General features: G+C 31.8%; 1 protein-coding gene across 1 annotated transcript; it reads left to right on the forward strand.

Annotated features, from left to right (window-relative positions):
- Positions 1-9,644: 9,644 nt before the first annotated feature.
- On the forward strand, positions 9,645-19,529 carry LOC141706643 (protein ENHANCED DOWNY MILDEW 2-like). The gene is made up of 20 exons (XM_074509425.1): positions 9,645-9,713; positions 9,825-9,854; positions 10,724-11,140; positions 11,233-11,329; positions 11,902-11,937; positions 12,035-12,174; positions 12,972-13,068; positions 13,210-13,308; positions 13,458-13,705; positions 13,897-13,980; positions 14,107-14,496; positions 14,590-14,737; positions 14,821-14,922; positions 15,049-15,141; positions 17,880-17,921; positions 18,128-18,238; positions 18,407-18,478; positions 18,583-18,701; positions 18,790-18,856; positions 18,939-19,529. Exons 3-20 carry the CDS (start codon positions 10,734-10,736, stop codon positions 19,371-19,373), a joined length of 2,787 nt encoding a protein of 928 aa, XP_074365526.1. The 5' UTR covers positions 9,645-9,713; positions 9,825-9,854; positions 10,724-10,733; the 3' UTR covers positions 19,374-19,529.
- The last annotated feature ends 1,127 nt before the right edge of the window (positions 19,530-20,656 follow it).

Genomic DNA, 20,656 nt, shown 5'->3' on the forward strand with positions numbered 1-20,656 from the left:
TCTCGCTCTTTTTTGCTTAACTTATGCTCCTGCCTGTTACAGCCTACAGGGGTTTACTGTGTCTTGTCTCATTTAGCCATGGCTTCCAATTTATTTTAGGTTTGTGTTTAGTGGAGATGCACAAAAAGCCCATTTGGTCGGAGCCTTTTTTTTGGAAAACTGATCGGTCCGGGCTTGTTTTAAAAATCGGGTCGGGTGGGGTGAATCAGGCCGAACCGTTATATATATATATATATATATATATATATATATATATATATATATTAAAAAAATATTTTAATATTTTATAATTTGAATTATGAATAGTTTAAATATCGGGGAAAATAATATCTTGATATATCAAGTAGTTTAGACATCAAAATAAATATTTTTTTTAATATAATATATAAATAATAATATATATCTTAATTGCTTCTAATATTATAATATAATATTTTAAAAATCATAAAAAGTATTGTATATTTTTAAATTTTATATAGAAAAATTGATATTTTATCGGGGTTTTCAAAAAGCCCGGACTTTGATCTGGGCCGAACCGAACTTTTATCCGGGCTTTTCGGACTCCGGGTCGGAGCGGATTTTTGAGAAAAAAGGAGGTCCATTTAAGGCCTGTGGGCTGGGCCGGCCCCGCTTTTTTCCGAATCGGATCGGATTTCAGGCTTTGGATTTTTCGAACGTCTATCTGTATAGTCTGTATGTTTATATCTCTTTTTGCTTATCAGGAAACCTAGTTTTATGTAATTATTGTACTAGCTTTACAACCGGCACGATCTTGATTAGTATTTTTATATTATTTAAAATAATAATAATATTTTTTAGTTTATATTAAATAGTATATAACTGATGAAATTTAGACCATTAAGTATGTTTATAAATAATAATAATAATATTTGTTGTTGATAGGATTCGAACCTCAAACTTCGATAGCATATAAATAATAATATGAATATTTGTTGTTTGTGGGGTTATTCAACGATCATAACGGGGATAACCAAATTAACCAAAAAAAAGTATACCAAAATATACCTCATTCCGGTTAATAACCCATACGAAGAGATCAATATATTAATATTAAATAATGATTGTAGAAATTAGTTAAAAAATATAATAAATAAAATTGTAATATTATTGCAAATTTTCTTTTAAAATTATGTGTAATTTTCAAATCTTATTAATACAATAAACTCAACGTTATTATGTTTTTGTTGTCCGAAAAGACAGAAAAAGGATTTCATTTTATTATTTTAATAAAACATAAAAAAATTACGAAAAATAGAAATATCGTAATTCTAATATTATTCCAACAATCTATAATTCGTTAAAAATAACATAGAAAAAATAAAAATCTCACTGAAACCAAACTGGCTTAACTGTATTAAAATGAAACCACGTGAATAAGATTATAATCATAATAGGAATTAAGAACACACTCATGAAAAATGCTGGTAAGGCTTGGACAACCGTCTTTGCCAACACTTGTCTTCCAGCCTGATTGATCCACTTGCCATCCCAGTTCAACACCTTTTGCTTGACTTTCTCATTCAAGAAATCCAAGGTAGCTAATTTACTATGAATCATTGTTAGAAATTTTGTCCGGTAAGCTTATCGAACAGTGTTCGGTTCGTTAAGATTTCGTTCGAGTTCGTTAAAAGTTCGTCCAAATTCGTCCAAGATCGGTTCATTTACAACTCTACTCAGAACACACTCATGAAGAATGTTGGTAAGGCTTGGACAACCGTCTTTATCGGCACCTCTTCCAGCCTGATTGATCCACCTGTCATCCCCGTTCAAAACCTTTTGCTTGACTTTCTCATTCAAACAACCCAAAGTAGTTGATTTACTATGACTCATCAGGTTAGGCAGCCCCATGTAAGTAGCATGAGAGTTAGGCAACCCCATGTAAGTAGTATGAGAGTTTGCCTCCATTATTTGCAAGGTTTGATACAGTTGGGTTCTATTGGAGTGAATGACATCGGCACTAAAAAATACACAGGACTTATGAAGGTTATTTTTTGACCCGAGGCACATTCAAATTTCTGCATAAGATCCAGAATTCTCAATACCTCCTCTTCGTTTGCATGGAAATAAGGAAACTGTCGTCTGCAAATAGCATATGAGTTATTCTTGGAGCTCTCCTGCAAATCTTGATGCCATGAATCCATTTTTGAGCCTCATAATATTCATTTTTGAGCCTCATAATATTGAATTAATGCTGAAATTCCCTCAGCACAAATAATGAAGATAAACGGAGACAATGGGTCGCCTTGTCTAAGGCCTCGATTAGGGATGATTGGGCCTATTTTCAGCTTACGTTGCATAATTCAATATGAAACAGTATTGACATGCTGAAGAATTAAATGAACCCATCTTTCATTAAAATCAATCTGATGAATAATAGCCTTTAAATACTTCCACTTAATTCTATCAAAGGTTTTGCTCATGTCAAGCTTCAGGGCTATAAAATCATTTATACCTTTTTTTTCTTCTTTAAGTAATGCATATAATCGTGTGAGATCATGATATCTTCTAAAATAAGCCGATCAGGGATAAACGCACTTTGATTTTTTGAGATAATCGATTCCAACAACCCTTTTCATTTTGTTCACCGTCATTTTGGTAATTAGTTTGACTAAAATATTGCAAAGTGATACATGCTGAAGCTTTGTCATCTTAGGAGGGCATTTTTTATTAGGAACTAAAACCACCATAGTTTCATTCAGGCCCTCCGGATTGGTGCCCTTATCAACAAATTCTTTAACCGTGTGAATCACATCAGGATCAACAATTTTCCAATGCTCCTGGTAGAATCCCGGGGTCATTCCATCTGGACTCAGGGGCTTATCATGATGCATATGAAAAAGAGCATCTGATATTGGCCGTAACAGTTCTTCATTTTGAGTAGCAGAAATACTAGCCGGAATCAGCTGTATACTATCTGGTTCACCATACAAGCCTGTTAAATGCCAAGGCTGCATACCGGAAACTGTAATCTCTGCATCAATGTGGTTCCTGGAGTATCCCATAAGTCGAGCATTGTTATTTTTCCTTCATAGTAAAGCTATTCCGCCACTTCTTCCTTGAGGATCAACAACAACTAAGCCCTCGAATTCAAGTTTATTTCTAATCCACTCCCGTTTATTCGTTTTCTCTATTATTTCATACAAGACGATAAAAATCATGATTTTCACGTCGAACGACATTTGTAAGGAACTGAATATTCGAGGGAAGCCCCACCCCTAAATAGTTCCAGCTTAACGTAACCAGCCATTGACAAGTTTCGAGCATATGTTCATCTACTTTTCCTGAATGCTCCGTGAGTTCAAGATTGTTAGGTTCCTCTATTCTGCGTCTTGATTATCGTCCAAGATAATTTGTGGTACTACTTTGTTTCTATCCTTGGGCATCCCTGATTTTAAGGAGTTAATTTCGCCGCCTTCATTGAATTTTGTAACAACTTCCTTATCAACTTTGTATGTATCATGGACTGTAGGGATGACAGAATTCATATCAAAACCCGAAAATTTTATCCATAGCCGAACCCGAAAAACACCTGAAAATGAATACTCGGACCCGATCAATCAGATTTCGGATCATATTCGGGTATACTCGAAACCCATTTTTTTAATTGGATATTCATATCCGAACCCGAAACCCGAAATCTAAAAATTTGTAATTATTGATATTTGCAAGTGTTTGGGATCGAACACACGATTTGCAGAGAAAGAGTTTTAACGTGTCATTTTCAACCAATCCACCACATCATTAATTGTGTTATTATATATATAGCTAATATTTAAAAAATCAATTAAATTGATACATAATTTTTTAGATATATCACTAAAAGATGTTTTGTTAACCTTATAAAACTTATCACCCCTTTAAATGATTCAATAATTATATTTCATTGAACTTTATAATTAGTTAATTTTTAAAATAAATATAAAAATATATGTTCAAAAAATTATTTAATAATTTGTATAATGTATATTATATCAAATAATATTATAATGTATAATATGTAAAATTCTAATATTATATATATAATTAATATATGAATATATATAAATATTAATTCGGGTTTTTTTCGGATTTCGGGTTCGGATCGGATTCCGGTAGAATTTCGGATTTCAAATCGGGTTTCAGATCAGTATACCTAATATCCAAATCCAAATCCAAAAAATTTCGGTTTAAAAATTAAATCCATATCCAAATCCAAAAAATCGGATTCGGTAAATTCAAAATTTCGATTTTCGGATCTTAATTTTGCCATCCTTAATTGACCGGAGAACTTGCCGGAAAAGTACTTCTTTTTTGACGTAACCATTTGGACCCTATGGTATAATTCTTGCGTCTAGGCTGAGCATTCATCCATAACCCCTATGGTCTTTCAATTTGAGTTTTTGGGACTTCAAAATTTCTTTCCCGATACTTCTCACTAACACCAATAAGGTGCACGTATTTCGAGACCTCTATAAAATATAGCTCAGTAATGTTTTTTTCAAAAAAAAAAATTTTGAATAAAAGTTTAAACATGAAACTTTTTTTTCAGAATTTTTTTTTAAAAAAAATATATTGTGAAATTATGTTTTAAATGAGCATTGAAAAGCGTGCCGAAAAGTTACGTATAGAATTCAATGGGACACAGGGAGACATGTATAGAACTCCACAGGACGGAGGGAGTAGTGGGTTTGGTGATTGAGTGTGGTTATGTTTTTGAGTTTTTTTTAAAAAAATTATAATATATTTTAACAAGCCCTTTTTATGAACAGGAACAACTGGACTTATTTCAAATTTGATAAATGCCAGTTGTTATTATTATCTATAAAATTTAAATATGTATTTTATATGATATATTTTCTACTCGCTGAAAATATTGAAAATGGTTTGTTTGTTTATTGTAATAATGAGGAATTAATTGAATATTTATTTATATATCTTATTATATATGATAAATTCAAATTATATAAATCTCTTTCTATATATTAAAACAAGGCATAAGTGCAAAAATACATTTAATATCTGTGAAATTTCAATTTTAGCCCTTCAAGTGAAAAAATTTAAAAAATGTCACTTATTTAGAAATGATGCTAAAATAAAAGAATTTTTGTTCCTATTTAGAATAGAACCCCTGCCCCCACAAATTTTATGCAATTGCCATTATATTATGTTGAGTCTTCAGTTCATTTTATAAATTTCATTAGATAAATCACACATCTTATTCATTTTTTTTAATTTTAATTTATGATTAAAATAATATTGAAATATTATTATATATGGCTATATTTTTTCCTTCATATATAAGTTTTACTTAAAAAAATTTATTAGATAAAAATATCATTTATTCAAATTTCTTTTGAAGTTTTAAATTTTTAGTAAAATATAATATTGATTTATAATATTTATATAACTCCATTTTTTTGTTTCATATATAACTATTTCTCAATTATTTCTATTATTACGACTCTATTACTACATATTAGAAATCAATAAAGGAAAAAAAGTACATAAAAATAGTTATGAAGTTTCATTTTTATCCCTCTAAATGAGTTTGAAGTTTGTAGTTTATTTTAAAAAAATCTTATTAGCTAAATCATAGATTTCTCTCTTATTCAAAATTTTATTATGACTTCTGAGTAAATAAAATATTAGTTTATAGTATTTTAATATATAACTTCATTTTATTTAGTTTTATGTTTTAGCCGGTAACTCAACCCGATTTCAATAATCTAAATATTTATTTATATTATATATAAATTTACACTAAAAATATATATATTATTTTATAAGTAAATTTATAATTACATTGTACGTGTATGTATATAATTCATAATTTTTTTACATTATTAAGATTATATTGTTATTAAAAAATTAAAATTAGCCTTAAGCTCGTATGATTAGTATTTTACTTTAATACGGATTATAATTTTTTAAATAATTTTTTAAAACTCATTCAAGTTAAACCAACCCAATTCAAACCGAAAGTGTTGGGTTACAAGTTTATTTTATGGGTTATTCTAGAAAAAATTTAATCAATTTAATTGGGTTTATTCCAAAAACACTTTTAAATCGACCCATAAACGTCCTGATATATGATTATCCATTTATAAATTAATTAATCATACACTTCATTGCTGAACATTTACAATAATTAACTTAAAATTTTAAAACTGAAATCTAGATTGTACATGTTGTTGTAACAAATGGGAATCAAAGTTAATCGTTGTAAATATTGTTGAAGAATTAACAAGATAATTGAAGATTAATTGAAACAACTAATTGTACATTAAGTGAAATTAATTTAATATAATTATATATAATTATTTTATTAATTTAATTGCACATACATAATTATCATATAATAAAGTATATTTAAAAATAATATTTTTATTTTATTATATAATTACATTACTAATGCAATTATAGATTTTGTAGGTAAAAAGGAAAAAAGTAAGACAATCCTATAGTTGATCTTTACATTATACTAATTTATATGTGTTAATGGTATAATATTACATACATGATCAATCTTATATTTTAGAACTATGTTGTTATTTCATTAAATCACACAAGTTTACATATACTTGTGTTTATGTTCTTGTCCATGAGATTATTCAAGTTCTTTACAGGAACAAGTTTACAACTAATTTATACCAATTTACCAGCTCTTATAGATTGAACTATGGTGGGTTGTTGGATCCGGTTTTCATTCAATCCTGACTTCGATATTTTAAATGGTTTCAGAGTTCTCCCTCGGCCGAAGATGCAGAAGCACTACACGGATTCCGTAAGTGTGATGGGGGCTCCACGAAGACGTCAACCCGAATTCCGTAAGTGTGTTTGTGGGCTCCAAGAATTAGAGTGTTGAGGTCATTTATAGAGACAAGTTTATAACTAATGTATACAAAATTATTAACTCTCTTAAACTGATATGTAGTAGGTTGTTGAGTTCATGGTGCATTCGGTTGTGGGACTAAATGTTATATTATTAAAATAAAAAATAATCTCAAAAATTATTTATAAAACATAAGATAAATTTGAAATAGTATTTTTCACAACAATTTTAGTTACAAAATTACTTAGGTATATGTACAAGTTCGTGCAAAAAATCATATAAGTATATAAACAAATTTGTGTCTCTCACGGTTTTTTTATGCTAGTTTATATCTCAATAGAGGAGCTTATAATATATATATACATATATATATATGTGCGTTTGAAGTAATTTTTATGATTTTACGCATATATGTAAATACTCAAAAATAGGATTTTACCACGTTCAAATCCAACTTTAATATAACTTTTATTTAAATCAAACTGAATTAAAGCCCAGATTTTTCAAAAATCGGGATTAACCCGGACTTTTACAATGTCGGGATTAACTTTGATTTAAAGTATTCAAGGTCCCACTTTCACAAGATAAAGTTTGAACAGTTTTTAACCGCATCGGATCAAATCAAATTTCTGGGCTAGAATTTTTACGCATTTACGCATCCCAATTCCCCAAAAGGGATTATTTTAGTTTAATTTCTTTGCTAAAATAGGCACATTGGGATTTTATATAATTTGTTGACTTGAATTCGGTTACCTAATATCAATACAAATAATTAAATTAAATAAATGGAGGTCAGAAGAGTCAAAACCGAGACCCTCCCTAAATCGAGCTGTGATATCATATGATGGTCTTTCTTAAAGAGAGAACCCTCTTATATAGGAACTGTATAGAACGCTTAATTCCATTATAGAATTTCATCAAATTTGTTGTTAATGTATAATAATAATTTTATTTAAATATAATAAAATGTTTAACAACTGAAATTTGAAAAAAATAATTGATTTTAAATTTGATTATATTGTGGAATAATTTTGGATAAGTGTGAATTTATTGTGATTTTACTACAGAACCACTTTAAACTATTTCATCAAATTTTAATAATTTTTTAAATAAAATTATTATGCAACTTCTTTTTTAATTAGATAATTAAAATTTGTAACTATATATGATGAAAAATTAAATAAATCATGTATTTATATTTTTTTAAATAATGGTATAAGAGGGACCTCCATGGATTGCCCCCATCATATGATAGCATACTCCTTCCGTCCCTAAAAATATTTTCTCTTTGTATTAGACACGTTTGTTAATGCACACTTTTGATTGTTAATATTTTTAATTTCGAATTAGTATTAATTATAAAAAAATTATTGTATTAGAGTACTCATAAATACCAATCCAACAAAATCACTCATGACTATGTTTGATCTTATAAATTATATATAAATTAGTAGTCAATTGTTTATCATGAACAATACAAAAAGTCAAAATGGGAAAAATATTTTGGGAGAGAGGGAGTATTTACTAAAAAGTCATAATACACGATGTTATAGCAAGTCCAATAAAAAAATGCAAAATAGCTATAGTTATTGCTATAATTTGGCATAAAAAGTGTTTTTTGTTGTTAAAACAAAACTTCAACTCCAATACTAGATGCATTTTGAAATCAAATATTTTCTTATTTGCCTAAATTTTGTCATTTTGCCCTAAGTTTCATTTAAAGTACAACAACATACATCTCATTTGTAATAGTATGATGATGTGGTTAGATGTATAAATGCATTCTTGGTTTCAAAATTAGAAGCAAGAATACATATATACATATTTACATCCAAGTATAGAACTTCTTTGGAGTTGAAATTTTTGACATTTGATTTCAAATTATAGAAATGACATCACTTATAGGGTCTGTTTGGCCACCACTAAATAAGTGGCTTATTGGCTTATAAGCCCGTAAGTACTTATCGATGAGTGTTTGTCGACCAAACTTATAAGTCGAATTTACAATTTATAAGCTGATGAGTTGAATGTTAGTAACGACGTACTTTTTCTCAACTTATTTTGATTTTTCACATTTTTATTAATTTTAGTTTTGAAATATATATTTTTAAATGTTAAATTAATTTAAAAGTCATGAATTAAGATAATTATATTTAAAAATTATTTATCTTAGTTAATTTAAGTTAAAAGAATTATTACTTATAAGTAAAATTAACCAAATACTTAGATTCTGTTTGGCAACGGACTTATAAGCTATTTATGGCTAATAAGCCCGTAACAGCTTATCAACGATTGTTTATCGACCCAACTATTTAAATTGAATTTATAACTTATAAGCTGATAAGTTGAATGTTAGTAATGACGTTTTCTCAACTTTTTTTGATTTTTCGCTTATTTTTTAATCTCAGTTTTTAAATATATATTTTTAAATGTTAACCAAACTTAAAATTGAAGAATTAAGATAATTATATTAAATAATTATTTATTTTAGTTCATTTAAGAAGAAAAAAATTATGACTTATAAGTAAAATTATCCAAACACTTATTTAACTTATAAGTATTTTTCTACTTTCCATTTATAATTCACTTATTAATTTTAATTCGTAAGTTACTTATTTTAAGATTTTCTAAACTAACACTTAACTAACTAATAAATATTATCTACTTATCACTTTTAAGCCATTTATTAATTTTAATTTATAAATTAATTATTTTAAGATTTTCTGCACAAAGCCCTTCACTTCCACTTGCAACTACCATCCTTACGTGTCAGTTCCAGGCAAGGGCTTCACTTGATTACGTGGCTGTTCTCGGCAAGACTTCACTCAATTATTGTTCATCTCTCCCCCTCTATTTATCTCTTTTCTCCCCTAGGGTTAATGTAAATCTCAATTACTTGTTTATTTCACCTTTATTTCTCTCCATTTCTCTCCCTGTGTTTTTATGTTCATCTGATCTCGCTTATTTCCCTCTTTGTTTTATTTTGTTGCAGTGTACTCTCTTACTGATCACATTTCTTCAGGTACTCTCTCTCCCCCCCCTCTCTTCTTCCCCTCCCTCTCTTTTATTCCTCAGGTACTCTCTCTCTCTCTCCTTCTCTCTCTCTCGGCAGTCTCTCCTCTCTCTCTCTCTCTCTCCCTCTCCTCTCTCTCGGCAGTCTCTCTCCCCTATCTCTCTCTCTCTCTCCCCCTCTCTCTCCTTCTATCCTTCTCTCTCATATTCTTCTGTTAGTCTCTCCATCTCTCTTCTTTCTCCTATTCTACATATAATCCCTCTCTCTCATATTATGCCTCTAAAAACCTAGGTGCAAACAGTAAATTATTTATTAAAATGCTTCTAGTAATCTATAACTTGTTCTCTGTTTTATATCACTATTGTTATATGCTCTGCATTAGTTATCTTTACCATGTTATGATGTAATTGACTTTTTTTGTTGACCTATGGTCAGTTTGAGTATTCTCTTTCCACACTTGTGTTGTTTGATTGTATAGTATATATACATGTTTGGTTTTTGGAATCACCGGTTAAAGTATTTTCTCTGTTCACCGTGGCCTCATTTGCGTTTTATTATGATTCTGCTTGTCAAGTCGGAGATTTTAAAATACAATTGCATGTGTTCTCTGTTAGTGTAGTGAAGTGTAGTATACAATACTCACCTCTTTGTAAATTGAAATGCAATGTCTAAATGTTTAAATTTCGCAATCGGGCCACGTAAAGCTTTAAACAAGACTTTTTTGCTGAATGGATGATGTAAATGGTTTAGCATGTAGTATTTTGGCAATTATTTAAGTGACAGGTAGTTAATTACGGTTTTTGTTTTGGTATCATTTGCATTTACTGAAGTTTTTCGATGTGTCATTAATACATTCATGTTCATTAATTCATTTACAGTGACCACAAGATGAGAACTTATGAAGCAGAGGGTCAGATGATCCCTCATTGCGTGATAAATTACTGTACTGTTGATGGCAATAATCAACCAGTCTCATTTTCTGTATTGCCACTTCTCTGGAGCAAAGATGAGACCCCAGGCAATTGGGATACGCAGATATTCTTACGTGGTACTGCAGTGACCGGGCAAAAAATGTGTAAGAAGATAATAGCATGGAGGCCAGAGATTTCTTATGCATTGCCAGTTATTTATGTTCTTTCCAAGAAAAAGTTGTGGATGCAGCTCCGAAAGCCTAGGAGAAGCTTTAAAGAGGATATTATGTCTACTTTGGTAACTGTTCATTGCCTCCATTTTCTAAAATGGAATCTCAAAGCAGATGGATCTGCTCTATGGACCCAATTGCACAAAGCTTTTAGGTTGTCTGTTTCTCTTGTTTTTCTGATTTATGTATTACTTATTAGATGTCATGGCATAAACATATGGGCTATGCTTAATTTTTTTGGTGCAGCACCTTTGAGGTTGCACCCTCGAAGAGTCATCTCCTGAGTCATCTACCTCTGATACAAGAAGCTGCAAAAAGAGATGAAGATTTAGCAAAATCCGAGGTTTGTATTAACCGAAAAATGTTTTATTATATCAATTCTGCTATATTTTTTTCTTTACCATAAAATTGTAGTATACATATTTATTTTACATGTGGAGAAAAGGTATACTGGTTTTTTTTTTAGTTTATATATAGATAATAGAATTATGTCACTTAAAATATTCTCCTCAATTAATGTTGGTCAACCATATACCTTAAAGTTGGGGACATGCAAATTTTCATTTTTGGGATTAAAAAGTTACCCCCAAGTGGAAGAATATGTAAAAAATCATGTGGTGCAGAAATGACGCGAAAAGATTAAACTGACCTTCTTATATAAGATGAAGGCACAGTGATAAGATTATGGAGGAGCTTTTTTGTGTGTTATGTAGTGACATAGTGCAATGTATAGAGAGTTTTTGAAGCTGATCATCAACATAATAGACAAGATATGCTTAATCTTCTTTAATATCTAAGTGTCACTATTTTTTTACTGCTATAACCAAGTCTATTATACTTTATATGTATTGAAGATTCGATTTTATTCAGCTAAATTACATTTTTTTCTGTTCTGTGTTGTGCGTTCTTAAACAGCTTCTACCTACACTGCTTTTGGAGACTCTTTGTGAGGTGAATTCCAGTGATACTGACTAGGAATGTTAATCAATTTTATTTAATGTTGAAGTCAATTTCAGTGGCATTTTATGCTTTTGCCTTTTGGGTACAGGCTAATCATTCAACAAAGAAAATGAAATTTGAAGCTGACAGTCAGGAGGATTATGAAGACACTGATGATGATGAGGATGATGAAGCATTTAGATTTGATTCTGTTTGTGTCCTTTGTGATGACGGTGGTGATTTAATCTGGTGTGCACATAATTTACTTGTTTATCTGTTTCCAAAATCTGAATGGACTGCGATATTGGAGAGAGAGGGATACGAGGCTTGTAATTATTGGCCTCTGTATTTCGTTTCTACTAATTCCGTCTTGCCATCTTGATGTTAGAAGAAAGTACTAGAAATTGAAACTAATTGTAAATAAAATTCACTATTTGCAGAAAGAAGGAAATGCACAAATACAATCATAGTTGTCTCTTAAAACATTTCGTGTACCATGAAAACCATGTATTGTCCTCTCTGTATGAAAGCCGGTCACTGCTGCTGTCGATAATCTCCATTTAAATTGTCAAAGTTTCTGATCTAAATTTAGTTTGGCATTGCAAGGATGTCTCCCCAGGCATGCCTGTCTTTTTGTCGTTAAAACTTGAGATTGTTTCAAATTAACTACACATCTTTCTCTTCCTCCACTCATTTTTTTTAATCTAAAACATCTCACTAGTTCAACTTAAGATCCCAGTTGCATCATGATGTGTATCCATGTATATATGCATCAACCAATTTGCATTCTTGTATTCTGGTAGAGAGGTAATAGGGTGCTTAAACTCTTAGTTATATCCTGTTAGGTATATTTTGGTTGTTCCGCCATTGTTGTGCATTTTCCTATTGCGTTATTTAATTTCTCCTTTCTGAAGTTAACATATATGTAGATGTGTGTAATATGATCGCAATTGGGCATGTCCCAGATCAAGTTGTAGCTGATATAGTAAATAACAAACCAGAAGATCTACTTTCATTCTCATATCTCATTTTTTCTTATGATGCAGTTGTGAAGATAAGTGCTTACGATCCTTCCATCCAAACATAACTGCAGAAGATGATTCGTTTTGTGAATCTCTTGGCTATAATTATGCTCAACTCGAAGTGTGAACAAATTCTCATCATATTATTTTTGCTTATTTACCAATGGACACATATTATGTTTAACTTTGTATAGTGTTTATATGTTACATTATATAGATTCTAATAGTTTGTAACTTCAGTTCCTTGTTTTTTTCTACGCAGGACATTCAGACTTTCATTTGCAACAATTGTCAATATCAGCAACATCAGTGTTTTGTTTGTTTCAAATTGGGCTCTTCTGATCAGTCTTCTGCTCCAGAGGTATAATTTACAAACAATTAGGTGTTCAAGGTTTTAAACTCTGTTCATCTTAAAGACCCATCTTGAATACTCTTCTGTACTGAGACATACTTTTGAATTCAAGTGCCGAGCTGCTTCTTGCAAGTCTAAAATGTTCAATTCCATTGTAGGTCTTCCAGTGTGCCAATGCGGATTGTGGTCATTTCTATCATCCAAACTGTGTCGCCGAACTCCTCCAGCCTTGTGATACGTTGAAAACTAAAGAACTTCAGCTTAAAATCCACTCAGGAGAATCTTTTTTGTGTCCTGCCCATAAATGTAATATATGTATGAAAGGAGAAGACAAAGCAGTTCACGAGTTGCAATTTGCAATGTGTAGACGCTGTCCAAAGGCATACCATCGCAAATGCTTGCCCGGGTATGTTCCTTTTGTTTGCTTTGAATATCATTCCTCGGCACTAGATCTAAAGCTTGATGGTAAGTCTACCAGACAGACTCTCAAGTCTCAGTCCCAAACCATTACCATCGAGATAGTGTCGTCGTCAAATTATTCATTTCAAGGATAAATGAAGTTCATGGTTTTTATTTTAACTTCTCTCTAATTTTCAGTGAAATTACCTTCAGAAGTGATGGAAATATTGATCAGAGGGCTTGGGATGGTCTCTTACCGGGCCGCATTCTAATTTACTGCATGTAAGTAGATACAGAAATGATGTCTGTAGACCTGTTTATCTGAAGGGCATGGTGTTTACTGTTTCTTAAGCGTTCCTGCACCATTTTGTAAAAAACGTCTCTGATTTTCGACCCGGAACTTTGCAGGGACCATGAAATCCTGTCTGATATTGGGACACCTAAAAGAGACCATATTATCTTCCCTAATGTTGAAGGAAAAATGCAAACGACTTCGGGATTGCTTTCGAGCAAAGAGAAACTGATAAAAAGTAGGGATATGGGGAATTTTACACGGAGAAGTCCTTTGAAGCAGAGATTTAACCATACTGGGATATATCTTGGTCATTCAACCAATGCTACATTTACTGGGGGAAAAATATTTAGGGATACCAACACAGACAAAAGCAAGTTATCCACACCACAGAGAACAACGTGCTTATCCAAGATATCTGGTTATCCGAAACAAAGTGCAGATAAGTTTATGAAAGTTAAAGGAAGCAGTAGCCAGACAGCAGTTGATCTTGAGCTCAAATTACGGTTATTTAATGATCTTGATATGTATTTCTTTTGTATATTATACGTCTATGTATGTCTGTTTATATAATTGCTATCTAATACTTTGTCATATAGGATGTTAAAGTTGATAGAGGATTCAACATCTTCTTTCCACATGGAAGAATCTTTGAAAGACAAGAAGTCATCATCACTATATTCATCGATTGTAAGGATCGCAGAGGACAAGAATTTTACTGAAGGGAAGGTGAAAGGCTATGTAAAGGTGCATTTTATATTATGATAGTTTTGGGCTATATAAAGTCAGAAGTCAATTGTACTTTTGTCTTCATTTAATTATTTTCACAGGCCGTTCAAACTGCATTGAAGATACTAAATGACGGGGGAAAGTTGGAGGATGCAAAAGCTGTGTGTGAGCCGCACGTTTTCAAACAACTTGTCAGATGGAAGGTCCCCCCCCCCCTTATGGATCTATAGCAGTATAGTTGTAGTTCTAGTTAATTGATTAATCATTAAAGACAAACTGGATTTTGTAACTTCTAAGACTGCACTTGATGCTTTGTTTTTATGGTGCAGAAACAACTCAACATCTATCTCGCCCCTTTTCTCCATGACAAACGGTTTACATCTTTTGGTCGGCACTTTACTGAAGTGAGCAAGCTTGAGTTGGTAAGTAACTGTTATTTGATATTTTAGTTTGATTTAACTGACTAGGCGGTACAGTTCGCGCTGCCCTTGTTGTGGACCGATGATGACTTTAAACTTATTTAGTAAAAGCGTTAGTGCAGTAAAAGCCATACTCGGTGGCAAGGATTATATAAAAAATATGTAGTCATCCATGTTCAAACAGGATTGTACAAAAAGTAAAAGCATCATATTACGAAAATGTTTCTGGGCCCGTCCATTAATTTTTTTCCAATCACAGAAAATTTACTCCTTCACATTTCATGATTTCAAACATGCATGAAACGACCGAGCATAGCCTAAAATTTTCGTTGCATATTAAAAAAATTCCGAGATTTTTCACAAAATTTTACTTATGTGATACATATAGACCTGGAAAATCGGATAACCGGATCGGTTTCAGATTGGATTAATTTCGGATCGGTTTCATTTTCGGATGGATTATGATATAACTGGAGACCATTCGGATCGGAAATGATGTGATTTGGTTTGGGCCTATTTCGGATTAAAAGCGGATGAAATTCGGATAAAAATCGGATAAAATTCGGTTCAGATATTTTCGGATCATAACTTATTCATTTTTTCAATTTGTGAGGGTTAAAAGTTTCGGATCATATTCGGTTCGGGTAATATATAATTTGATTTTGTTCGGTTCCAATTTATGTGCCAATTTATAATCAGATCTAGTATTTTGGATCATTTTCGGTTCGGATAATTTTCGGATAGGTTTGATTTGGTTTTCGGATAATTATCGGATCATATAATTCGGATCTCGGATCGGATATGAGTTCCATGAATTTCGGTTCGGTTCTTCGAAGGTTTTTCGAATCCCGACTCATTTTGCCAGGTGTAGATAGATATCTTTTTACCAAGCATTATGAGTCCTCAATTACCATGAAATAGGTTGATTACTGTATTTCTATGTATTCTAACACAAGCACATCATATGGTTGGCATTGACGATTGTTTAAAGACTATATTGTAAATTTATATTATTATATAACATTGTTTAAGACTGATTAGTTTGCAATTTTCCACCCTTAAGAACAAAAAAATGTTAAATGTGTGGATGATCTTGATCAACTGACACTTATCGCCTTGATGATTAATATTACTCGCTCTGTCCCCTTTTTAGTTGTCACATCTAACTTTTGTGCAGTCAAATTGACCAAAGTTTGACCGAAGTTTATAAATAATATTTTATAAGTGAAAAAATCATAAAAAATATATCATTGAAAAGTACATTTAATCTACTTTAATATATGATTTTCAGTTTTTTAATTAATATAAGAGTAATGTTTAATCTTTGGTCAAAAATTGGTCAATTTGGTCGATATAAAAGGAAATCTGACAACTAAAAAAGGACGGGGGAGTACTGTATTAGGTAGATTGTAGAGAACAGGTGCAAGATAATCGGTACCTGTAACTCTTAGGATCACATCTACAATTTATTGACGTTGATTAAACAGAATTACAAACACAAAAATTAAGGACACAACTATTTAATGTGAAATTCCCTCTGAAAGGTAAAACCACTAATCCACTAACTACAAGAATGGAGTTATTCCCTCACTTCACACTCTTGAATTGAATATCTAAAAACCTTACAATTATTTTTTATTCCAATCCTAGTCTTCTTTGAGTTCTATTTAAGATTACTATCATCTTTGAAGTCCTTCTACAATTAACAATTTTACTAAAATAATACTCACTTATAATACTCACTTTAATTATCATAAATAAGATAATAACTTAAATTAAGATTCTTAACTTATGTAGGAATTCAAGGCCGGTCCCACTAGTAACAGGACAGTGAACTTGAGAAAATTGTAACTTGGACATTTTTTTTCTCTATAATTAATTGAATTCAGTGTACCTAGTGTTCAACTTCGATACGTACTATGTTGAACACCATCAGTTTTGCAAATAATTGTTCATAATGTTCGGCTGGGCTAGCTCGAATCACCTTCTAGTACTTGATTTTTTTTTTCTTGGATGCAAAATCTGATGATTAGGCAGACATTTACTGGCAACTAGAATGCATGCATCTCACTCTCCCTTGACCTTACTTCCGGGGGGGCACCTTTCTGTATGAGCGGAGGTTTTTTTTGCCCAAGTATGATCATAGCTTTAAAAAGAATGAGTTTGGGTTGTTTCATCAAGGATTTCATCTGATTTAACATGATATTAGTATATTACTAGACAATCTGAAGTGGTTGTGGATCAGGGATTGATCCATGTAGTATATTTGTGTCAGTTCCTGCTTCAACGCACTGTGGAATATTCATCAGCAATGATTAATTCTTATGTGTATTTATAACCGACTGCTGCTTGGTTGATTGTTACTTTGTGAAGATTATCAATATGTTGTGCATCCATGACTTGGCCCGGATTGTTACACAAGTATCTGATTATCTTAAACGTAGAGATAAATAGTCTATTAATCAATATGTTTTATAAGCAGGCTAAAATTTTATTAAATATATGATAGGTTATTTATAATATTCCCAACTGTTAACAAAGCTTAGTCCAGTAGGTTTAGTTTTAGGGATTTACTATCTATATGAGTGATGATATCCCCCACATATTATGTTAGACTTGATTATCAGAACATTGTTGAATATAAACTGGGTCTTGTTAACCCTTGGGGTGGTGATTGTTCTGCGATGATCGTTTCTACAACCTGTCTATGTAGCTCATGGCACATTATTTTTGTGGCGCAGATAGTGGATAAGCTTAAATGGTACGTGCAAGATGGTGACATGGTAAGACTGCATACATCTCTTGAATTCTGCAAATTGCCGGAAAGGACTTGTCTCTAGTTACCTCTGTAATTACATCTTTGAATTGACTGAAGTGGTAGGATATAATGGGAATCCTTGAGACTGTCTTGTGCAAATTACAAAGTTGTCACTGAGTTTATTGCTCTTGTTCCATCAAATATTATTTATAACCAAAAACACATCTTCAGATAGTAGATTTCTGTTGCGGTGCAAATGTCTTTAGTTGCTTGATGAGAGAAAGGCTCCACGAAATGGGGAAGATCTGCTCCTTCAAAAATTATGATCTAATAAAACCCAAGGTGCTTCTTTCTGACTCAGCTCTTGCAGTTTTGCTAGAATTAAGCACACCATGTACTTGGTTACCGCCCTTTCTGAAGTTCAAGTTCATTTCAAATTTTTGGTATTCATAACCGCCTTTGTCAAGGACTACTCAAGCTAGTTTACTGCTAATGTTTCTTTTTCCTTAGAATGACTTCAATTTTGAGCATAAAGATTGGATGACTGTCACTTCAGAAGAACTACCTGCTGGTTCTAATCTGGTCAGAGATGCTAATAAGTTGCCCTCTAGTACTTAAATAATTTAATATATGAGTGTTATTGAGAAGGGACTTATGATATTTTTGTTGCGGTCCTCTCTTTGTAGATTATGGGTCTGAGTCCTCCTTTTGGTGTCAATGGATGTTTGGCGAACAAATTCATTGACAAGGCACTCATGTTTAAACCAAAGCTACTAATTCTTATAGTTCCCATAGAAATTGAAAGGTCTGTTTCTTTTCTGGCTAAATGTTCATAGGATAGAAGTAGAAGTTTATGGCTTCTCACTTTTTTTTCTCTCTTACTGCTACTACAGACTTGATAGAAAGAAGAAATCCCCATATGATATTATTTGGGAGGATCAATGTTTACTATCGGGAAAGGTCTGGAAGCAAAATGATGTTTTTAGTCATCGGATGATTAGATTTTATATCATAATCTTCTAATGTTTAGTTTTCCTTTCAGGCATGTTACTTTCCGTTTCCTGAATCAGTTGATGTGAACGGTAAGCAATTGGAGCAGCATAACAATTTGGCAACACCACTGTATCTTTGGAGTCGTCCGGATTGGACTGCCAAGCACAAAACAATAGCCGAGACACGTGGCCACGGCACAGTCGCATATGACCCAATACAGATGGGAAAAAAGGATACAGGAGAAAACCATGATAATCCCATCTATTCACCGAGCAACGGCGCAGACCAGAAAAACTTACTTGAATGGAATTCGAAGGGCTTTTATCCAAGTCACTACACAACGGGAACGCTGCACTCTTCTGATGTTTCTGATACTGCTGCAATGGGAACGCCGGATCCCTATGTTGTTTGGGAAGCTATGCAGGGTGTCTACCCTGAATATCCAAGAGAGCCTTACTTCAATCCTGAATGGCCTGGTTTCTAACCCTCCTGTGTGTCCTCTTTATGTGATGGAATGAATGAGAAACTACTAATGCCTTTTGAAGAACTTTCTAGTTGATAACCTAGTCAGCTTATTTATGATGCGCGTGCTAACAGTAACAGACTAACAGCTATATATATGTTTAATGTTTCTCTTGGATGCATGATGTATTCAGTTTTTACTGATACTAGGTATGGTATGCATGATTTTACTAGTACTATGTATGCATGCCATGCTAGAGGTATGGTATGCATGATGTTAGGCTGTTAGCGAGAGTTTGCCAAGTATCGTGGTTAAAAAAGAACATAAGATAACATTAGGTTAAGTTTTAGACCATATTTTAAGTATGAACTGTATTGATTTAGATAATGTGTATTGATTTAGATAATGGAAGTACATTTAATAAATGTAGCGTGTCCTTTTCTCGTGATCGAAAAATATACCTAACAGGAGCTTTCGTTGGAGTGATCAAAATTTTATATGTTAGGGATATTAGAGTGTCACATGCACATTATACCTAACAGATGAACCGAGTTTATAAACTGAGTTGGTGACAGCATTTATATTTTCTTTATTTTGCTTTAAATGATTACTTTTAATCCTCAGGAGTTTCAGTTTTGGATTTGAATCTTTTCTAATAAATGTTTTTTTAAGTATGTAGATGTTAACTTAATAGGCCTTGTACAAGATTGAAATAATTTTTGTAAACAATGTAACCTTAAAAAATAACATTATATTGCAACAGACACTAAACATACCTTTCGAGGGAGGTTTTTATAAATTTTACAAAATTACCCGAAAAAAGCGTCACTACTTGGTAGTCTGTACACTCGAGGACGTGCTTGAAATTAGAAACCAAACAAACATTCGATAATTTTTTATTTATACTAAATCAAACATTAGTGAGCAATGCTATATATTGAAAAAGTTTTGCAAAAACGTTTTCAAAATGATATGTGTCATATTTAATATGTAAGATCATGATTGTAAAAATCGGTAATCGGTACTAATCGGTTTAGGTACCGATCGGGGATTAATCGGCAAATCGGGAATTAATTGGAGGGATTAATCGGAATAAAAATCGGATATATTTAAATATTTTAATAATATTTAATATATTTATCTTATTTATTATGAAATATATAATTTAAAAATAATTTATAAATATTTATCGGATTCCAGAAAATAGATCGGCCAAATATTTTTTAAGGATTAATCGGGGATTAATCGAGGATTTTTTTAAAAATCGGAGATTTTAGAACATTGCGTAAGATTCATATTAATAC

The sequence above is a fragment of the Apium graveolens genome, chromosome 2, assembly GCF_009905375.1.
Source record: "Apium graveolens cultivar Ventura chromosome 2, ASM990537v1, whole genome shotgun sequence".
NCBI classification, from domain to species: domain Eukaryota; kingdom Viridiplantae; phylum Streptophyta; class Magnoliopsida; order Apiales; family Apiaceae; genus Apium; species Apium graveolens.